This window comes from Mastigoproctus giganteus, chromosome 2 (genome assembly GCF_048544385.1).
Source record: "Mastigoproctus giganteus isolate SK-2022 chromosome 2, ASM4854438v1, whole genome shotgun sequence".
In the NCBI taxonomy this organism is placed as follows: domain Eukaryota; kingdom Metazoa; phylum Arthropoda; class Arachnida; order Uropygi; family Thelyphonidae; genus Mastigoproctus; species Mastigoproctus giganteus.
Window position 1 is genome coordinate 259,582,505 of NC_143576.1, and position 23,465 is coordinate 259,605,969.

Here is a 23,465-nt window from a genome sequence, read left to right on the forward strand (position 1 = left end):
GGGCCAGGAAATCGGAGAGTCTTATAATGGGGGATTTTAACTTCCAGATATTGACTGGAATTTGTGGGTTGGTCACTCACACACTAGCAAGGCTTTTGTGGATTTATTGGATGATTGTTTTCTACATCAGCATGTTTGGGAGGCAACTATTATTTTTAGGGAGTAATACTCTTGATCTGTTTATCAGTAGTGATTCTTCATGCATTAATAATCTGCAGATAAAGGAACCACTAGGTGACAGTGATCACAGTGTGCTGAAGTGGGATATACTTAAAGAGGTAACTAGCATCAAGGGTAAAGGGAAGGGTTATTGCTTTCATAAAGGCGACTACGATGGTCTGAGACAGTATTTAAATTCTATACAGTGGGACCAACTGATGATGTTACCAACAGCAAATTCAAAATGGGAAGCATTCAAAGAACTTATCTTGGAAGCTACTAGGCTTTACATACCAACTAAGAAATATTGTTCAAGGTTTAGGCCTAAATGGATGTGAGATGAACTAATGAGACATATGGCAGAGAAGAAAAATGCATGGGATACATATAAATTAATGATAGATATAAGCTGGTCTGTAACCAAGTTACAAAGGAGGTTAGGCAGGCGAAGCCAGATTACGAGAAATCTTTGGCAAAGGATGCAAAGAAAAACAGCAAAGAGTTCTTTACTTATGTAAACTCTAGAAGGAAGGAGATGAATCAGATTGGTCCACTTGATATCGAGATTTCAACTGTTGATGATCCTGCACAGGTAGCTAACAAACTAAATGAATATTTTGCATCGACATTCACACATGAGGAGTTATTCAGCGAGGGGAATGCCAGAGATGTATTCAACTCTGTCAGTAAGCTAGATAATTTTGTAATAACTGAGAGTAAAGTGGAAGAGAAATTGTTGAAGATAAACACAAGAAAGGCACCTGGGGTGGATGGGATCTATCCAGTTATATTAAAGGAGGCAGCAAAGGAAGTAAACAAACCCTTAGCCATAATTATGAGAGCTTCCTTGGACTCAGGGCAGGTACCCATAGACTGGAGATGTGCAAATGTGACCCCAATTCACAAAGTAGGATCAAAGGCTGACACAAGTAATTATAGACCTGTGAGTTTAACTTCTGTTCCAGGAAAATTAATGGAGGCACTGATTAAAGAAGCACTGAAGGATCATCTAGACAAGACTTCAGTTATAGCTTGGACACAGCATGGTTTTGTTAAGGGGAAGTCTTGCCTGACCAACTTGATTGGATACTATGATGCAGTCACAAAAGAACTGGATGCAGGGAATAACTTTGACATTATATATTTGGATCTTAGAAAGGCTTTTGATACTGTTGCACATGGAAGACTGCTACACAAATTGGATCAGTGTGACATTGGAGGCAAATTGCTGCTATGGATAAAGGGATGGTTGAGGGGGGAAAGACAGAGTGGTAATCAATGGACACTGCTCATTGTGGATTAATGTTATTGGGTCCCTCAGGGTTCAGTGTTGGGTCCATTATTGTTTTCTGTATTTATAAATGATATTGATGATGTTATATCAAGCTTAATGTTCAAGTTTGCAGATGATACAAAGTTTGGCAGGGTTGTTAAGGACATTACTGATGCAATGCTGCTGCAACAGGATATGGAAAGGTTGAGCAGATGGGCTGAGAGGAGGAAAATGAAGTTTAACATTGACAAATGTAAAGTTCTACATATGGGAAACAGCAACCCCAGAGCAGCATATCAACTCTGTGGTACTACACTGACAGTGGTAGAGAATGTAAAGGGGTAATTGTGCAGGCAGATATGAAGTTCTGTGAGCAGTGTAGACGGGCTGCAAGAGTAGCTCATGGTGTCATGTCAGTGATATACAGGAATTTTTCTAGCAGGGATAAGAAGGTGATTATTCCTTTGTATAAGGCAATGGTCAGGCCACACCTTGAGTAATGTATACAGGTCTGGAGGCCTCATTTCAAGAAGGATGTAGAGCTGCTGGAACGAGTACAGAGAAGGGCAACAAGATTAGTGAATGTAACAAAGGATTGCTTTTACGAAGAAAAGCTTAAATTTTGCAAATTACGGCGTCTGGAGACTAGGCACCGGCGAGGTAATCTGATAGAGGTGTATAAAGCCTTGAATGGTTTGAGCATGCTCAGTGCCAATGGGATTCTTCCTCTTGTTCAAAATAATCAACTGAGAGGGCATAAATTCAGATTGAGGAAAGACAGATGTAGGATAGATGTGCGGAAATTTGCCTTTAGCCAGCAGGTAGTGGGTTGGCGGAACAGACTTCCATCCCGTGTTGTGGAAGTTGATAGCCTAAATAAATTTAAGACTCAGCTGGACAAGTATTTTGAATGAACAGAGGGATGAAATGGAAGTTTTTTTGGTTTTTTTTTTTTGACTGATGCTGAATAAGCTTGCTTTCTTGCATCATATGCCTCTACTAATGCTAACTTCAACCACTCAGGGTGGCAGTTTATTCCATTTATTCACAACATGCCACTCAAAGAGACTTCCAGACTTGCCAGTCTGTTTTTTCCCAATGTGCCATTTCAGTATGAAATTTTCAAACATTTACTTTGCTGAAAGAAAATTAAATGTAAAGACTGCTGAGGCGACCCTAAAACAAATTTGCGGCATCTGTTCTTCCACCTGTTCTTGTCATCAGGAGGTATTACAAAGTGCAATAAAGCAAATGAAAATACTCTCCTATCAGATTTATAAATTCCTTCCCATGCAATAGAATGCTTAAAAGTAAGCATTTTTAACTATTTGATAGCATCACTTGTTCAGAGCAAATGCTTATTTTTGTGACCAGAAAGAATTTTAAATTTCTGTAAATTAGTGTTCAGTGGTTTGCTGATAACACTTCAGATGCATTTCAGCCATGTTTGACTAAATAAATACCATACATTTGTGTAAAATATCATAATGTGATATCAACTGTATTTACTTTATTGCTGAACAAAACCCAAGACAGTGCAGCTGGTTACTCCAAGCAATCAAAAATCTGAAACTCGGCCTTTCAGTGTTATCTCTTTGGGACAGATTTTGAGGTAGCATCTTTTAATGCATTAATTGATAACCAGTTCTCAGTTCCACACAAACTAATAGGGTTTTGGTTATCCATGTAGATATTAAATGCTGATGAACTAATGGCTTGAAATGTATTCATTTGAAACATGCTGAAAAAATGTGTTGGGCAAAATGTAATTGTTTGCACTTCTGTCTAGTCATGATAGCAGGGATTTTATGATGTGAACCTTTTGATTAACTGGAAGCTTGAGGAATTTTGCAAGGTTTGGGGAAGACTTATCAGTTTGACTTTCTCTATTTGGTAGAAAGAATTTTTGCAGAAATGGAATATATGTGAACAAAGAAGGTGCAGCGGTTCTTGATTATGAAGGCTCTTTAAGGATTCAGGGAAACTGCTAGTGGGGAGAAACTGAAAACATGCAATTGGTCTAGTTTTTACTTGAATTTATTCAAACTACCCACTTCCTACAACAACAGAGGTAAATTTGTTCCAACAGTGAAACACTTTACGGCTGACGGCAAACCTCCATCCATTCTCAGTTTCAATTTATGCTCCCTCGTGTGTAGTCTGAGAAAAAGGAAGAATGCTGTTAGCATTGAGCTTCCCAGTCCGTTCAAAGCCTTGAATACCTCAATCAGATCACCGTTCGGGGGGGGGGGGGGCTTTCTTGGCTTTCTTGATAAGACCCAAGGCTTTCTTGATAAGATCACCCTTTTTGTTCTCTTCGCCAATCTCTTGCCCTTCTCTGCACCCATTCTAGCAGATCTACATTCTTCCTAATGTGAGGCCTTCACAGCTGTATGCAGTACCCAAGATGCAGCCTAATCATTGCCTTGTAGAATGGGATAATCACTCCCTTATTTCCTCTATATCAGGGGTAGCCAACTTAATTTCCTATGCGATCTACTTTTTTTCCCCAAAATGTGCCGCGATCTACCATTTCAAGAATTTCATTGTACATGGCTCAGCCACCTCACATCTGTGTGTAATCTCACACACACAGAACCTCAGATCTGGTTCATTTTCATCGAGTTGCATTTCGAAAAGACTCCTTTGAAGAGATTATCCTCTGATGGCATTCACAATTTTGAAAGCTATGTCCATAACACTTAATATTTAATATTTTGCCAGCTTTTGGTGGATGATACAGTGGTAACTCAAAAAATCTGGGAATTCTTCATCCTTTTGGCACAATGCAATGAATCCTTTAAGATACCCCGTCATTGCTTTGGCTCCATCTGTTGTTATTGATACGAGCTTAAATAGTTGTCATTTAATTTTTTCAGTAAAATTTTTGATTGTGTTAGTATATCGTAGATGACTTTCACAACCGGCGAAATACCACAACTTTGCTTATTGGAGGCTTGAAGTGGTGAAACCCATGTTTAGTCTCTAGAGCAAAGTTTCCGGCATCCCCCTCCCCCCATACTTCTCCTTCAACCCATGCACGGTACTAAGTACTATAGGTTTTGATACCTTTCGTGTTTGGGGTTTTCATAAAAAAAAAAAAAAAAAAAAAAAAAAGAGACCTAGTTTTTAATGAAACCATCCCCACCAGTTCTCTAGTGGCAGAATCATCGAAAACCATAAGAAAACCTAAGCATGGAATTGTTTGCTCACATTTTTACTAGTTTTTTTGATGTGTCACATCACAGTATTTCGAGATAATTGCTGATCTTGAAGAGCACTTTTAATTTTGTTTTTCTTCTTAAAATTTTCAAAAAGAAAATCTATTTCTAAAAATGCGTCTTGGATGAAGTGACCATCAGGAAATGGTTTGCATTTTTTTGCAAGAAGACTCACTTTAAATGATGCTACAGTTAATTCTTTAGATTTTAAATTAGGTGTCATGAAGAAATTTTGTTGCGCGAATAATCTGGATTTAAGTTCTCTCCGATGAAGAGATTTTAGAAGCAGGGAATCAATTGAAAGGGAGCCCCCGACTTTGATGAAATATCTCCGTCTCTGCTGAAAAAGGTCCTTAGCTCAATTCTTATGCCACTGAAGTATATATTCAATCTGGTAAATTCCCTTCTCAATTCAAAAAAGCAATAATCATCCCTGTTCCAAAGGGAAACCGTTGTAACTCCATCAACAACTTTCGCCCAATAGCTCTGCTCTCAGTTTTTGTAAAATTATTCGAAAAAATTCTTCATAGCAGACTCATGGGTTTTCTTGAAGAAAATCAGCTCATCCATCAACAACAGTATGTTTATTGCTCTAAAAGATTCACTGATCTTGCAATTGTTGACTTCTGCTCAAGGATCATTGATAGTCTTGAAAAGGGTCACTATTTCTTGCACTGTTTCTTGACTTATCTAAAGCTTTTGATTGCATAAACCATACTATTATAATTAACAAACTCAATAACCTTGGCATGAGAGGGAAAATTAACCTTCTCCCTGAAGACTACCTTACCGATCGCCCGTTTGTCGTAAGAACAAATCAATCATACTCCGACATCTGTTATTTCTCCAGGGGAGTACCTCAAGGCTCACTTCTTGGACCTATCCTATTTGTTCTTTACATCGATGAATTTCTCTCTCCTCTTCCATCTTTTCACCTAGTAGCGTATGCCAATGATATTTCCATCCTAATCACAGATAAAGACCCTAATGAGCTTCAACTCAAAATCTCTGCCTTGCTTTCTGTGATCCATAATTGGCTTCAAAAGAATCAGCTTATACTGAATCCAGAAAAATCAAAATATATGGTGTTTAGAACAAAAAACAAACCACTAAATATTGATTTAGACGTATCATACAAAGAAAAACAACTTGAAAGGGTGAATGAAACCAAGTTTCTCGGAATCTGGTTGGACGATAAGCTAAGTTGGGCAAAACAAATGATAACCTTACAAAAGAAAACTTCGTCACTAGCGGGAATACTCGCCAGGGCCTCTGCCTGGGTGTCTCCTTTTCTTCTCAGACAAGTATTCCTTTCTTTAATTCAGCCGCACCTCACCTATGGAATCGTCTCATGGGGTACCACCAGCCAAGAAAACCTTGCGAGAATCAACTCCATTCTCAATCGATGCGTTCGTTCAATTTTGGGCTTTCCCTTGAACGCATCGGTGAGTTCGAGATACAAGGAAGTAAGACTCCTAAGCATCTACCAGCTATTGCAGAAAGCCGAGGTGATCCTTGTTTACAATGCTATGAAGACAGCAGACTTTCCCCCTCTTTTTGGATCCTTTTTCATAACCACAGACGAAGAAGAAATATCATACAATCTAAGAAATGAAGCGAACTTGAAGATTCCGCTTTTCAGAAAAGCCGTAGATCAAAAAAGTATAAAATACAGAGGTGCTAAAACCTGGAACAAACTTCCTGCAAAAATCAAAAATGTCACTTCACTAAATAGGTGCCTCCATAGCTAGGTGGGAAGGGGCAGCAGTGTGCAGCTCATGCTTCTTGATTAGACCGGGGTTCGAGCCCGTCACCACCAAATACGGAGGATGCAGAAAGGTCAGGGAATGACCACCACATATTCCTGGAGCAATATGGCCTTAGTTGCTAATGCTCCTAAAAACCAAATAACAAACAAACTTCACTAAATCAATTCAAGAAACTACTAATTGAACACATCACCAGGGATGTCTGATTTAAATTACCTTCCACTCAACTCCTGGATTTTAAAAACACCAATATGTAAATAATGTACAAATGTTAAAGGAAGCAGTTGGCAAATAGTTTGTAAATTTCTGTGCATGTATCTCATAATTTTTCTTTTCTCTCATTTAATTGTAAAAATATTCACAATGATGTTATAAGTAGTGATGCTTTTTGAAGTCTTCTGTAAAGAAATGTATAAACTCCAATTTATTTATGTCTTTCCTGTTGAACATTACCTATACAATTTCAGAACTGTACATTTTTCAATTGTATATTTGTATATTCATAATTTTTTAAGGGAACACCCCCTAAAAGTCATTGGCTTTTGTGTTCTCCCTCCCTTTTTGCTGTTATCTCTCAAAAAAGTGTAACATAAAATAGGGATAAATAAATTATTATTATTATTTGTTATTTTTTCTAAGATCACTATTAGGCAAAAAATCCAATTGGTATTTACCAAGTAGTGCATTGTGAAGTGCCTTTCTAAATTTCCCTTTTTGAGTATAGCCACGGAAGCATTGCAAATCAAACAATGTTTTTCTTTTATCATTACAAAAAAGTATTCTAGTTCCCACTCTTGATGAAAACGATAAGTTTTACCCTTTTTCGTAGTATTCATTTTAAATCAAAGGATATTAAATTAACGTATAAGTACTGTTCAGTTATTAATATTAAGTAAGTTAAATAAGAATTTGACACATACACTATGCTCTCCACACTGTAATTGCGTGAATTTTCAGTCGACAAACCTAGCGGCTGCGCAGCGACAAAAGTAGTCACATGGTTCAACGGATTTGTAATTAGCATATGCAGTGTGGGTCATAATAATAATAACATTAAGATTTTGACTAATCTACTTTTTATATATATTTAAAATTTGTCGCGATCGACTGGTAGATCGCAATCAACCTGTTTGCCATCCCTGCTCTATATTATTGACAAAACCTAATGAGCTGGCCTGATAGCCTGTATGTATTGCTCAGAGAACTGCATATCTGACTGCACATTAACCCCCCAGGTCTTTTTCATTTTCCGCTTCAGAGTGTAGTACCACTCAGGTATGTTAATCTGGGATTAAATAAATAATAAATCTGCAGCCATTATCAGTCCACTGCAGGATGGAGACCTCCGCAGCAAGTCACGTTGAGGGAATGGACCATAGGCACCTGCGAGGTGATCTGATCGAGGTATATAAGGCCTTGAATGGTTTGAGCAGGCTCAATGCTGATGGGATTCTTCCGCTTGCGCAGATTAAGAACCTGAGGGGGCATAGATTCAAAGTGAGGAAAGACAGTTGTAGAATAAATGTGTGGAAATTTGCTTTTAGCCAGTCGGTAGTTGATTGCTGGAACAGACTTTCATCTGTTGTTGTGGAAGTTGATAGCTTAAATAAATTTAAGGCTGAACTAGACAAACATTTTCAGTGACCAGATGGATGAAATGGAAAGGTTTTTTTTTTTTTTTTTTTTTCCCTTTGGCTAATGCTGTATAAGTTTGGTTTCTTGCATCATATGCCTCAACTAATGGTAATGCTAATCTGCCATGTTGGTCCAGTGTTGGTTGGCAGATCGACCGTATTTAGCAGTCGGGGGCTTGAACTCTGATCTACTCAAAGAGTATGTGTTATTGCATTCCTGATCCTGATGTTAGTATCTTGCATTTGCCAATGTTAAACTCCAATTGCCATTTCTTAACCCATTTGCCTATTTGCATAATTTTTTTAGATCTTGTTGCAATATCTTTCCCTTATTGCTGTCTTTAACCCCCCCCTGCAAATCTTTTTATCATTTGCAAACTTAGACCTTGTTGCAATATCTTTCCCTTATTACTGTCTTTAACCACCCTGCAAACCTTTGTATCATTTGCAAACTTAGACATAGGATCTGATTCATCAATAATTTTTAATAAATATTGAAAACAACAATGGGCCTAGCACTTGACCCCATAGGGACTCCACTAATAACATTAGTCTACGAAGAGCAGTTTCTGTTAATAACTACTCTATTTTCTCCAACTCAACCATCCCTCCATTCTTTTATCCAGAGCAGTAACTTGTCCTTAATGCCTCACTCCTTCGTTTGTGCAGTAGTATTTTATCTACAAAAGTATCAAAGGCTTTTCTGAAATCTAAGTACAGTCAAAGCTCTACATAATGACCCCTCCCACCCAGCGGAATGAGAAAAATGGTTGTAGTATCGGAAGGATGTTATATCAATTGTTCTAAAATCACCAACAAAACAAGTAAAAGCTTAAACAGTTAATGTAATTCTGCTAATACAATATAGTATAATCTTATTTATAATATGTACTACAGTATTAAACAAGAAAATTATGATTGTAAATTTTGCATTGATTGTAGAGTGCATTTATAATTTGTAAATTTCAAATTATAAATTATTTATGAATTATTTTCATATTAATAATTTACAAATTGTAAATTTCACTATATCACACCGACCCAGCAGGTCGAGATGCTGAGGCTTTTGCAATTAATAATGACCTAACAGATTGTTCATCTACCTACAAGAATACCGGACAATCCTAATCATACAGCCAATACGCTTGATCTTTTTCTCACAAACAGCCCTTCTAAGTACACGGTCGAAGTGAGAGGTCCTTTAGGCACTTCAGATCACAACTTGGTGATTGTCTCTTCTCCAATGGAACCTTTATCTCATGGCTATTCCCAACCTTGTGTTGTTTGGCATTACAAGAATGCAAAATGGGATGACCTGCGAGACTTCTTTTCCTTGGTCGGATTACTGTTTCAAAACTTCTGATGTCAACGTTTGCTCAGATCGTGTCAGTGAAATTATTCCTTGATAAAGGAATGGAATCCTTTATCCCACACTCCACTCTAAAATCTCGTCCTTTAGATAAACCTTGGTTTTTCAATAAATGTGCTAAGGCTGTCCAAGAGAAGAATGTTGCATATCGTAATTGGCTTGTTTCTAATTCTCCAGTTTCATTTTCTGCTTACACCAAAGCTCGCAACAGTTGTAAAGCAGTTATTAATCAGTCCAAACTAGAGTTTGAACATGCTAAGAGTAGAAAACTTGCTTCTTGCCCTAATGGTAGCCGAGCATTCTGGTCTCTTGCCAAAGCTATTGGCCGCAACTTTTGCCCATCTCTGCTCCCACCTCTGTCCGAACCAGATGGTTCTGTTGACACTTCAGCCAAGGATAAAGCTGACCTGCTAGCATCCCATTTTTCTTCCAGCTCATGTATTAATGATCTTGGTAAAACACCTCCCACCATTCCCAACACACTCCATTCAATGCCTCCTGTGGTCTTCCGTCAAAAGGATATCAGACAGATTTTGATGAATCTTGATGCTAAGAAAGCTCCAGGTCCTGATGGTATTTCTCCACTTGTTCTCAAAACCTGTGCTCCTGAACTTATTCCTATTCTTTGCCGCCTTTTTTCACTTTCTTATTCCAAAGATGTTTTTCGTTCTGCTTGGAAATTTGCTCATATCCAGCCAGTTCCTAAAAAGGTGACAAATCCCTCCCATCCAATTATCGTCCCATTGCAATTACTTCTGCTCTTTCTAAAGTAATGGAGAAATCAATTAACCGCCAACTCTTAAACTACCTAGAAACCTTCCGTCTGATCAACGATCACCAGTATGGATTCTGTCAGTGTCGATCCACTGGTGATATTCTGGCTTATGTTACCCATTTATGGACTAATTCAATGGAAAGGTTTGGTGAAACACAAGTAGTTGCTCTTGACATCTCAAAGGCTTTTGATCGTGTTTGGCATAAAGGTCTTCTAAACAAACTTCCATCTTATGGTTTGCCAACTGTTTTTAGTAATTGGTTATCCAGTTTTCTCTGTGATTGCTCACTGAGGGTGATGGTAGATGGCTCTCTGTCTTCTAACTTCTCCACTAATGCCGGTGTCCCCCAAGGTTCAGTTCTTTCCCCCACTCTTTTCCTCTTGTATATCAATGACCTTATTCCATTGACTGGAATTTCTATCCATAGTTTTGCCGATGACAGCACATTGCATTCAACTTTCCATTTTGAGAAACCTTGTCCTGCTCAATCAGCTTTAATTTCTCGAAAATCTGGTACCAATTCCTTAAATGCCGATTTTCAGGTATTTCTCCTGTGGGACAAAGACAACTTAGTTGATTTCAACCCTTCTAAAACTCAGTCTTGTCTTATATCTCGCAAAAAGGATTCTTCTGCTCCTATGCTTATCTTTAGTGACACTTCGATTTCTAGGCAAAATGATATATCTCTTTTGGGGATTACCCTGACTTCTAATCTCTCTTGGCACAAGCACAGTACAAATATTGCTTCCTCTGCATCTAAAAAACTTGGTTTTCTCTTTCGCTCTCGGCGTTACTTTTCTTCCAAACAGCTGCTCACTCTGTATAAATCGCAAATCCGCCCTGCCATGGAATATTGTTCCCACATCTGGGGTGGTTCCCCCAAAACCTCTCTCAGGCTTCTTGATTCCATTCAGAAGAGGGCAGTTAGGTTAATTAATGATTCATCTCTAACAGAGTCTCTCCACTCGTTTTCTCATAGACGCACTGTTTCTGCTGCATGCCTCTTCTACAGATACTTCCATGGGCACTGTTCTTCTGAATTGGCTTCTATAAATCCCGCTCTCTCTTTCAAAACAGTCCGAACACGTGCCGCCACCAGCCAACATCCATTTACTGTCCAACTTCAAACCCACAGAACCAACTTTTCATCTTCCTCATTTATTCATTCAACTGCCGTTTTCATGAACAACCTTCCTTCATACGTATTTCCTGAAAATTACAATCTACAGAAGTTCAAGTCCAACGTCAACAAATATCTTCTTTCGTCTTCTCAACCTCCAACCCTAGCACGGTACTAAGTACTATAGGTTCTAATACTTCTCGTGTTTGGGGTTCACATAAAAAAACATAGGCTACATACCTATCAAGACCTAACAAGAGACTTGTTTCATTCTTTAAAATAATCTGTATATCAATGGTAGAGCATGTTTTAAAATGAGAATTGAATTGTGCGTGAAAGCATTTAGGCTGATTTCCAATCCTTTATGAGCATCTTTCACTGAAATTTCTTGTTCAACCCCAGTGGGTTCCTCATAATCATCATCACTACAAATTCAGAAGATTCCATTACATCTGCAGTCAGTTCCTATTCATTCGTGCATATCCTGAAACATTCAATGTCCGCATCCACTTCTGCATAATATTTGAAGCTTAAGTTTTCCTCTAAGTTTAGGTGATAATGCACATGCTTGAATATTTATTCCCTATTATGAGACTGTTCTTTGCAATTAATAGAGAAAGAAACATGCGAAACTTTACACATTGCATCATTCAAGGTGGTAAATCCAGCATGTTTTTAAAGCAGTTGGCAATCACTTTTTCATCAACTTCATCATCCCATGCTGAAATGCATAAATACATTACCTGCAGGATGTCGATTTTGCATTGAATTTTGCTTTCAAGACAGCACAATTTTGTTTATTCATATGTTCTGACATCATGAATGTGTTCTTACTTCTGCTTTGAAGTGACATATTTTGGGTTGAATTCAAAAAAGTATTCTACAGGAAATAATATATAGTTACAAGTGTTCTACAGTCAGTGTATAAGCAGTAATGTTATACAGGCAATAACATATCAAATAGACATTTGATTTTTATATGTAATGTATAGAGAAATATGTGCAGCAGTTAAGAAATATGTTTATTCCTATTCCATGTCGCCTTTGCACATTATTATTCCCACTGGTATGTTGCCTTCTGTGTGGAAATTTCTCACATCCAGTCAGTTCCTAAGAAGGGTGACAGATTCCTCCTTTACAATTATTGCCTCATTGCACTTATTTCTGCCGTTTTCAATTTTCATATTTTAAAATATGAAATTATTAATATAATTTCTCAATTGAGAAATAGAAAAATAGAGAAATCTGCAAACTTGCATACTCAAACTATCTCAGCTTTCATCTGATCAGTAACCTACATGGATTCCATCAATGTCAATCCACTGATATATGGCTTATTTGTATATTTCACACATGTGTGGTGTGAAATAGTTGGAAACAAAGGTATGATACGAGTGGAAGTAATGTACAGGAGAGGTGATTTTGAAGATTATGATGAGAGCCTCTACATGCAAATGGAATGGGCAACTAAGCGTGAATGCCTTATTATGGTGATTTTCAATTTGCCTCTAATTGATTGGAACAAATGGGAAGGAAACTACACATGGTGACAAAATTTTTAAATCAACTAGATGACTGTTATTTGCATCAACATGTCAGGGAAAGTACTAGGGAAAAGAATATTCTAGACCTCATCACCCATGAACCACATGACATAATAGGGCTGACAGTGCAGGAACCAGTAGCAGGAAGTGATCACTGAGTTCTACAGTGGACGATGAAGAGAGAGAGGTACCAGTAGTTAAAGGCAAAGGAATGGGTTATAATTTCAGAAAAGGAAATTACAATACCTTAAGGTGCTACATGGCCTCTGTTAACTGGGTAGATATCTCACAGAGAGTGAATACATTTGAATTATGGTATACCTTTAAAATATTAATCACAGAAGTTTTGAATGTGTATATACCAATAAAAACATCCTCCATAAGCAGGATTCCAAGTTGGATGAATAATGAAGTTGCCAAATTACTTGAGCAGAAAAAGATGGCATGGAAAAGTTACAGAGCAGTAAAAAGTACTGAAGCCTATAACAGCTACAAATTGATCTGTAATAATGCCACTGAAAAGCTTAGGCTGGCAGAGGCAGATTATGAGAAATTAGCATTAGTAGAGGCATATGATGCAAGAAAGCAAGCTTATGCAGGATCAGCCAAAAAAAAAAAAAAAAAAAAAAAAACTTCCACTTCACCCCTCCGTTCGTTCAAAATACCTATCCAGCTGAGCCTTGAATTTATTTAGGCTATCAACTTCCACAACAAGGGATGGAAGTCTGTTCCACCAACCAACTACCTGCTGGCTAAAGGCAAATTTCTGCACATCTATCCTACCTCTGCTTTCCTCAATTTGAATTTATGCCCTCTCAGGTGATTATTCTGAACAAGAGGAAGAATCCCAAGAGCATTGAGCATGCTCAAACCATTCAAGGCTTTATACACCTATCTCAGATCACCTCACCAGTGCCTAGTCTCCAGACACTGTAATTTGCAAAACTTAAACCTTTCTTCCTAAGAGCAACCCTTTGTTCCATTCACTAATCTTGTTGCCCTTCTCTGTACTCGTTCCAGCAGCTCTACATCCTTCTTGAAATGAGGCTTTCAGACCTGTATACAGTACTCAAGGTGTGGCCTGACCATTGCCTTATACAAGGAGATAATCACCTCCTTATCCCTGCTAGAAAAATTCCTGTATATCATTGACAAAACACCATGAGCTACTCTTGCAGCCCGTCTGCACTGCTCAGAGAACGTCATATCTGCCTGCACAGTTACCCCCAGGTCCTTTTCATTCTCTACCACTGTCAGTGTAGTACCACAGAGTTGATACGTTGCTCTGGGGTTGCTGTTTCCCATTTACATTTGTCAATGTTAAACTTCATTTGCCACCTCTCAGCCCATCTGCTCAACTTTTCTAGATCCTGTTGCAGCAGTGTGCTGTCATTAGTGTCATTAACAACCCTGCCAACCTTCTGCAGACTTGGACATTAAACCTGATATACCATCATCAATATCATTTATAAATACAGAAAACAACAATGGACTGAATACTGAGGGACTCCACTAATAACATTATATGTATCCCATGCATTTTTTTTCTCTGTCACATGTCTAATTAGTTCATCTGACATTCATTTAGGCCTAAATCTTGAAAAATATTTCTTTGTTGGTATGAAAAGCCTAGTGACTTCCAAGATTAATTCTTTGAATGCTTCCTATTTTGAATTTGCTGTTGGTAACATCATCAGTTGGTTCCACCGTAGTCACCTTTGCGAAAGCAAATACCCTTCCCTTTACCCTTGATGGTAGTTACCTCTTTGAGTAAATCCCACTTCAGCACACTGTGATCACTGCCACCTAGTAGTTCCTTTATCTGCAGATTTTTGATGCATGAAGAATCACTACTGATAATCAGATCAAGAGAATTACTCCCCCTAGTTGCCTCCTGAACATGCTGCTGTAGAAAACAATCATCCAATAAATCCACAAAAGCCTTGCTAGTGTGTGAGTGACCAACCCACAAATTCCAGTCAATATCCGGGAAATTAAAATCCCCGATTATAAGACACTCTAATTTACTGGCCGACTATATTTCTCTGCACAATTGCTTATTATACTCATCAGATTGATTATGCCTATAACACACACCTACTCTAATTTTTCCTTTCCCAGTGCTTATGTCACACCAAACAGACTCAACATTGCATTGTCCACCAACATCAATTGGATGCACCTCCTTAGATTTTATGTGTTTCTTGACTAACAGCATAACCCCCTCCTCCCTTCCTGTCTTGTCAATCCTTTCTGTACATATTGTACTCCCCAAATTCCAGTTCTGCACTTCTTATGTATGTGTGACGCCATGTCTTTGATATCCCAACAATATCTGCCTTTGATGTCTTGACTAGCACTTCAAGCTCATCGAATTTATTAACTATACTCCTAGCATTGGTGTACATGCAAGTATACATGCACCTGTTTCTACTCTTAGTTACCCTAACACAGCCCATGTATTTACTTGTTCCACTATAACTCCCAGCAATCCTGGAAAATCCCATTGCCTTGCTTTCCAGGCTGCTGCCCAATTGTATTTCAGTAGAAGTAGTGCAAGAATCACTTTTACCTCTTCCAGTGGCTACTGTTAATCTATTAGTCCGTGTATCTCCCCCAAGCAAGCAGTTTTCCAACCCACCTAACTTTGCCTCGATAGCATCGTGTATCCCATCCCTGTAGAAGCAATCTCTCCTGTTAACAAGCACAGACCAGGCTGCGAAAAATTCTACCCCTTGAGCCTTGCACAATCTCTCCAGGGTTGAATTGGTTGACATGGCTCTCATCATATACTCCCCCTATCGTGTCTGGGCAGAATTGCAGACACTTTGAAATTCAACCCTAACTCACGGCTTTTTTTTTTTTTTCAGCATTGTCTTGTACTTGTTAAGTAATTCTGCTGGTCTCCTACTCTTAATATCGTTAGTGCCAAGGTGTACAACAATATCACCCTTTGTGCCCTTAAAGGATGATCCCACAACTTTATCAACCTTTGCCCCTGGCAGACATACCCTGGTCCTGTTCCATCTATCCTTTTTGCACAATATGTTCCCTGTTTCCCTGACAATAGAGTCACCTACAACAACTAGTTCCTTTGTGACCAGTGCATTCTGCCTTGGGAGTTGCTGCTGTGTTGCTGTGTTCAAATGCAAGCTCTGGCATTGATGTGTGGCAGCTGAGACCTTAATGGGCCCCTCAATTTAAATCCTTCGAGGGCATCCACCCTGTCCTTCAGGCTCTCATATGAGCCCATAAAAATGCCGATTTGGCACCTGATTTCCTTGCAATCCTTACATCGCTCCCACACAAAGACAGTCCCCTTGGCAATATCATGTCCCATTCCTGATTGCTACACAAACATCAAACAAGCAGTGCATTTCAATAGACTGTGATTCAGAGGACAACTGCCCTTCTCAGTTCTCCCCTGAGCCACTGCACTTCCACTAGTTTGAGTCTTTTGCTTAGCTGCTCTGGTCTGAATTATGATTTCTATTCAAGTTCAATAAAATTCCAATACAAAATATAACCCTAAACCTATATCCCAATGCAGTTATAACACTATATATATGTATTTCGGTATTGAATATTATCTCCGAGTTACATTATATGACTTTCTTATCCCCTGTCAATTTATATGTATTAATTTATGATGTTACGTTTGTAATAACTAGGTTGCTATATTTATTTAGTTAAAGTACAATTCAATTGACAGTGAAATTTAATAAGATTAATAAATTTTACTGATTAATTGATACTTCTATACTCTCTATCTAGTTTTCCGTTGAGCCTTACGCTATCTAGTTTTCCGTTAAACCTTACACTAGCACATGTTGTATCTTATAACAATGGTTAATCCTAGGACACGAGGTGGTTAATCCAAGGACACGAGGTATTACTTTCCAAATCGCGCTATCTAAATTCAAATTAAATCATGGAGCTTGACTAGGTTTGTAAGCTACTTATAGAAAATAATTTAATCTAACAATTAAGTCAATAAAGCGACTAAGCCTTGTGGATCTCTTGGGATGGGACACTTGATCAGTTCTGCCTACTATGTGTAGATGCCAAAGAAACTGAAGTAATGAATTGTAAGAGGGAGGCCAGAGAAATTTTTCTGGCATCCCTCAAAGAAATTCAAGGAAAATTTCTTCATCAGCACAAGGATGGCAGATACCATACCATCATTCTGACAATGGAGACCATTGTGGAATTAGGTAGGAATATTCTGCTACATCCCTTATACAGTCCCAGTATAGTGCCCTGTCATACTTCACCTGTTTGGCCCTATAAAAGATAGTCTTCATGGGATCTTTGCCAGCGATGGTGCTGTTATTGTGGCCATCAATAAGTGGCTCCTGGAGGCTGACAGCAACTTTTACTGGAGAGAAGCAGGCTCTGATTCAGCAGTGGAGATGGTGTATACTAAGTGGTGGTGATTATGTGGAAAAATAAATGTAAGTATTTAAAGACTTGAAGTATATAACACTTTAAATTGGCATACTCAAAGTTGTACCAAAAAAAAAAAAAAGAGGTATTTGTTTCCCTTTTTTTTAGGGTATTCAAAATTTGATTTTCTGAAGTAGTGGGTACTAGTGCAGATATACCACTATTACCAGTGGTATTCCTGAACTAGTACCCATTACTACATTACTTCATTGACTTTCTTCTCAGGACCACGTCACAGGATGCTAGAACCTGTCCATCACTGCCATGGATCCATTACTCAAGTGTTCAAACCTTTCTTTAGTCATAATTCTGCTGCTTTTTTTTTTTTTTAATCTTTCACATCTTTGTTTATTATGTTTTGTTATTCCTTTTATGTAAACCCTTGGCTTGTTGCCGTGAAGGGAGTTGTGTACAACAATGTGCTTTCTGTATACAATAAAGAGTTCTTCAGCTTCTTCAATTTATGCATCTTAATGATGTTTAACTCTATACTAAGAGAATTTTTTGTGTTAAATGCTTCGTTAGTGATATAAAATTTTCAGCTACTATCAGTGTACGAATGTACCAAAGTAAAATGTTTGCAGCATATTACTCTGGTACTGATAATTGCTGAAACATTTTTAAATTCATGTTTTCAGTATTTGAGTATAATACATTTCATGTCTTTAGCTTTTGTGTATAAACCTGTATATTTTCTCTCCTTTTTTTTTATTAGGTATTTATTGATAACTGTCGGACTAGTATACATGAAAACTAATGAACATTCTAAACGGGACATTTTAAAAGACCTTGTTGAAATGTGTAGAGGAGTACAACACCCACTTAGAGGTCTGTTCCTTAGAAACTATTTGTTGCAGTGTACAAGAAATATTTTGCCCGATGTAGATGAAAGTAATCCGTACGTATCAGTTTGAAATTAGAAATCTGAATTTTTATTATTAATTTTTCATAATTAAAAAAAAAAAAAAAAAAAACAGTGGTTAAAAATATGATCCATTTTTATGTTTAGAGATGCAGATACCATTGGAACAGTAAAGGATTCTGTGGACTTCATTTTAATGAATTTTGCAGAAATGAATAAATTGTGGGTTCGGATGCAGCATCAGGGTCATTCCAGAGATAAAGACAAACGAGAACGTGAGCGACAAGAACTACGACTTTTAGTTGGAACTAACTTAGTTCGGCTGTCACAGTTGGAATGTGTAGATATGGAACGATATAAAAAGGTATTGTTTTTTATAATAATTTATAATTTCTATTTCTTAATTGGAAGGGTAAATGAAATGAAAATAACTGTTTTGTTATAACTATTTTTTTTTTTCTGCATTAGAAGTAGATCTTGCATTATTTCTCAATGTACTTATCTCCTTTCTTGATGATTTCTAATGATACACACCAATGGAATGATTTCATTTTGAAAAAAATTTAGTAAAAAAGGCCTACGTCCGAAAAATTTTACTAAATTTTTTCGAAAAAAATTTAGTAAAATTTTTTACTAAAAATTAAACATAATTAATTATGTTTTGCACCACATATACCCCATAATATAGAAACTGGAGTGTTACTTCAAGAGGCCAAACAGGTTATAATCGTGTGTGTGTGGTTTGTTGATTGTGAAGAATGTGGGATAACTTGATCCTACACAAGAGCTCCTTGATTGTTGATACTCTGCAGTGAATAGTTTACTATTTAAAACAGTAAACTATTCACTGTGGAGCCTTTCAGTTTGAGTTCTGCCACTATGATTTCATTTGTGTTCCTGAAAATAGTATAACTTGATGAGTTGATGATATTGTTTGAAACCTTGTGGGTTTCAGCTGTGAAGAATGATCACTCCTTTATAGCTTGTTTGGTTTCAGGCTGTATGTGACGAATGCTTTGTAGAAGGTGTGACTACATTCCATCTGTATATTGATTTTTTTTATTATTTTTTGCAACTGTTACATAGTAGTAACACTTGTTTAAGTTTCATTAATGCTTACTGTTAAAGCATTTCTGTTGGGAGAAACCCAAACAGTATACATATGATAGATTGTTATTACATTGTCATTTTCATATGTTATAACATATGGAAATATTGAACTATAATGAAAAGGAGTCTTGTTATTTCCAGTTTCAGGTCTTTTGTTCTAGGGAAAAAATTCCCGTAAGGGGTAAACTTTTTCAGCATAAAGTGTTAGGATTAATCTTATTTAAATTTGGTTCAGTCCCAAATTGCATATTTTAGGTTTCACTAAAATTGAAATTTCATTAATTCCTGAATAAATAATTTTGAATATTAAAAATCAATAAGTTACCTAGTGCTGTATATTTCTGAACATGCTTTTACTATACACCTTGAGAACAAAATTGAATATTAGTAGTATGACAAAATGCAAGCTTATACAGCATTAGGGGAAAAAAAAAAAAAAAAAAACATCCAATTCATATGCCCATCTCCTCTAGTAATTTGCCTAATTTTTTCTTAAATTTATTCAAACTATCCACCTCCACAACACGAGATAGTAGTTTGTTCCAGCAATCAATTACTCTCTGGCTGAAAGCAATTTTTTGAACAACTATTCTTTGCCCATTCTTTTTCAATTTAAGTTTATTTGCTCTTATGTGTGTGTGTTGTCCAAGAAAGCGTAAGGATGCCATCAGTATTTAGTTTACTCAAACCATTTAAAGCCTTAAACATTTCAATCAGATCTTCTCACAGATTCCTAGTTTCCAAGTGTGTAATTAGCAGAACTGAAAATTTTTATAGTAAGACCAATTTCTTGTATCTTGACTACTTTGGTTGATCTTCTTTTCACTCACTCCTTACTTCTTGAAATGAGTCTAACTATTGCATTATACAATGGGATGATCACCTTGTCCCTCTGGATAAATTTTGTTTCACTGATAGATCCCCATGAACTGTCCTAGCAGCCTGTCTGCATTCTTCAGAAAATATTGTCAAAGTACAATTACCTCTAGGGTCCCCCTTTCGTTCTCCACCACCTTGACTGTGGTACTGTCGAACCCCCTTTTAGTCACAACCTAAGAGTCGCGTGATGTTTGGTGGTCATTTGGTATTAATAATGTTAGACACAATTATAATGCTTTGAACAAATGTCTGATTGTGCATATAAAAACTCATAACTAAACTGGAGGATCAGCAATGTGTTTTTGAAGAATAGAGTTCAAACTACTTGTACACAAGTTCTAAACCAGGGGTTCTTAACCTTTTGCTTTAAGAGAGCAAAATTTTGCAGCTTTCAATGCATGCTAACACCATGCATTGAAACATCCATAACATTCATATGTTAAAATATAAATTTTCTCGCTTAAAAATTAAAAATGCATTTTTTAATTTATTTTTTAGCTGTATTACGCATACAAGAATTATATTTCTCAATTAAAATTTTTGGGCACTAATATTTATTACCTTATGAGTGTGAATTTGGAAGACTTTGAAGAGATGATGCCAAACATTTGAAATCAATTTCTCCATTATGAAGAGATAATCGCAAATTTTCTTCCAGAAGATCAACAATCTTGTCTTTTTTTGTTTTTGATATTGTTCATTAATGAAAAAGCACTTTCACACGTGTATAGTTGATCCAAACGTAGAAAGTACTTTGAACGCTTCTCTTTGTAATAAAGGAAATTTTTTGCACTCGAGAACCCCAGAATTTTAAAATAGTTTTCTATTAGAAAAGACATTTAAGAGCTAAAGATGACTAAAGACGATTTAAAATTTGTTCCAAGTTACTGATTTAAAATTTTCTGTAATTTTTCTTTAAAGTTTGGGAGATGCTCTTTCAAGTATTCAAATCTTTCTTGGAATTGGTCACTATGGTCTTTGATTACATTGATTACAAACGTAATCAATTCCTCCAGACATTTTTTAAGACATTTTTTAAAACGTCATTCCTCCAGACATTTTTTAAGACTAGGAAAATGAAGCAAATTTCCTTTTAAAACTTGATTCTGAAATACTTGAAGTGTTTTTTTCTCAAATGCAATAATCTCCTCATATAAAACCCACAAATTTATGTTTTCCCTGTAGCCTCATTCTTTGTCTGAGTCACTGGCAAATTTTGGGATTAAGTTTGCCCTTAAACAATGTTTAAGAAACCTAATAAGAAAATTTTGTGCCTTATATTTTAAAATGATATAAATATATTCCTGAATCAAATCGTGTAGATGCATGTTCATATTTTTTATATTTATAACTTAAACATAGTGAAATATACAAGTGTATGAGAGTGATTATAAAATAATGAATCAAAGTGTACGAATTAACGGCCTACAAAATGTATACATGATTTTATGAACATGCAAAAATGGGAACGTGATTATCATGAATGTGCTAAAATTAAAAATAAAGCGAAATTGAATCGGTGAGATAAAAGCGGAATTTATAAAAGAAACTATTTACAAAATTAAAAAATGGAATAAGACGGAGTATCACATGAATTTAAGTAGAGATAAAACCCAAAATCATGAAATTAGATGAATTACTCATACATAACGACGGTGTATAAAACAAAACAAATGATAGGAAAATTCACCAGATGTTTTCCTAATAATGCGTGAACCAGATTAACTCAATAATCTACTTACTTCAAATATAATATCAATTCAAATTGAGATTGAGATAAATTTAAAATGGAAAAATGAGTGGATTGTGAGCAAATTGTCAAGTTTAAAAGCAAAAGTGTGAGGAGGCGAAGTTTGTGATAAGTCAAATAGATAATTATCAATTTAGATTTCAAAATATATAAGAGGAATTTAGTTCAATCCTTCCTACTTTGATAATACTTAAAAATATGAGATTTAACTCGTACCTTTTTTATAAGAAGTTCTTCGGCCTGACACATCAAATTAATCCAATTAAAATATTATATGAAACTAAGTTTATGACACGATATTATGTTTTAAAATTGTGCGTCTGAACTTTCCTTTCATGCCATCTATGAGAACCGTATGTTTATTTTTAATGTGGGAAGAATAATTAATACACAATATGAATATACAAAACTGTTAATAGCCGAAACACTTGAAATGAAGTTAAACCCCTAACGCTATAAAGGTATATAGACCATACACAATTTCGGACTCATGGACCTTTACGCGCATGTGTAAATAGCATAATTTACATTGGTTAATAAAAATAATCTCGTTCACGGTACACCAAATTGAACCTTATTATTAGTATAAAAGAGAGTGGAGATTAAGTGTCACTTTACTTCTTGTGAGCACTGACCATCCCGAAATAACTTTGTCCCTTATTAAGAAGTTTAGTTTAAAAATATTTTAGTAAATTTGACAATGGTCTTCAATTTCCTATCCATTATTGCTGGGTGGTTTAGTTTTTAGTGGGTTGATGTAAATTGACTTCGCTTTGCTCTTCCTTTTGGCAGTGAGTAGATTATGGACATTGAATATAGGATTATTTTTAAGAAACCCGTATATATTAACACTTTTAAACCATAATATCGTGTCATAAACTTAGTTTGATATAATGTATTAATTGGATTAATTTGATGTGAGTGTCAGGCCGAAGAACTTCCTATAAAAAGGTACTAGTTAAATCTCTTATATTTTTAAATATTATCAAAGTAGGAAGGATTGAGCTAAATTGCGCTTATATATTTTGAAATCTGAATTTATTTATGTATATATTTATTTTAATAAAGTTTAACTTAAACCATTCCTTTGGTTGTTACTAGAAATTATAGTGAAGCACTTAATGCACTTGATTTCTTGAGAAATTGCACACAGTATCCAATATAATGAATAAAAACATGTGCCAGAAGTAACTTGTACTTATTTCACCTTGTAATAATAGTGCTAAAACTTCAAGATAAAGAACACAGAGAATGAAACTTTGCTTCTTTTCCAGGGAAAAGTTATGAAGGATATTTCAGAATTTAATTCTTTGTGTAATATTAATATGTTAATATTAATATTACACAAATGGAGTACGAGATGGCTGCATTTCGTGATGTTACAACAGATGCTCGAAGGTTCCACCATGCGACGCGATACATGTGTGACACTGACGCAGCATGGATTGGTGGACACGGTCGAACACACACACACTTGGAGTTTCTTTGACAGTAGCAGCAGCGCAGACGAGTCTCGCCACGAGATCCATTTGTTTCCACAGGCAATTCATACA

The 23,465-nt window shown here is 36.4% G+C and overlaps 1 protein-coding gene across 1 annotated transcript in view; it reads left to right on the top strand.

Annotated features, from left to right (window-relative positions):
• Vps35 (Vacuolar protein sorting 35) overlaps nucleotides 1–23,465 on the top strand; it is a 298,912-nt gene that overhangs the window by 50,865 nt on the left and 224,582 nt on the right. The window contains exons 4-5 of the mRNA XM_090389880.1: nucleotides 18,027–18,209; nucleotides 18,321–18,537. Coding sequence (XP_090246006.1) covers nucleotides 18,027–18,209; nucleotides 18,321–18,537 — 400 coding nt within the window. The remainder of the gene's footprint in view (nucleotides 1–18,026; nucleotides 18,210–18,320; nucleotides 18,538–23,465) is intronic.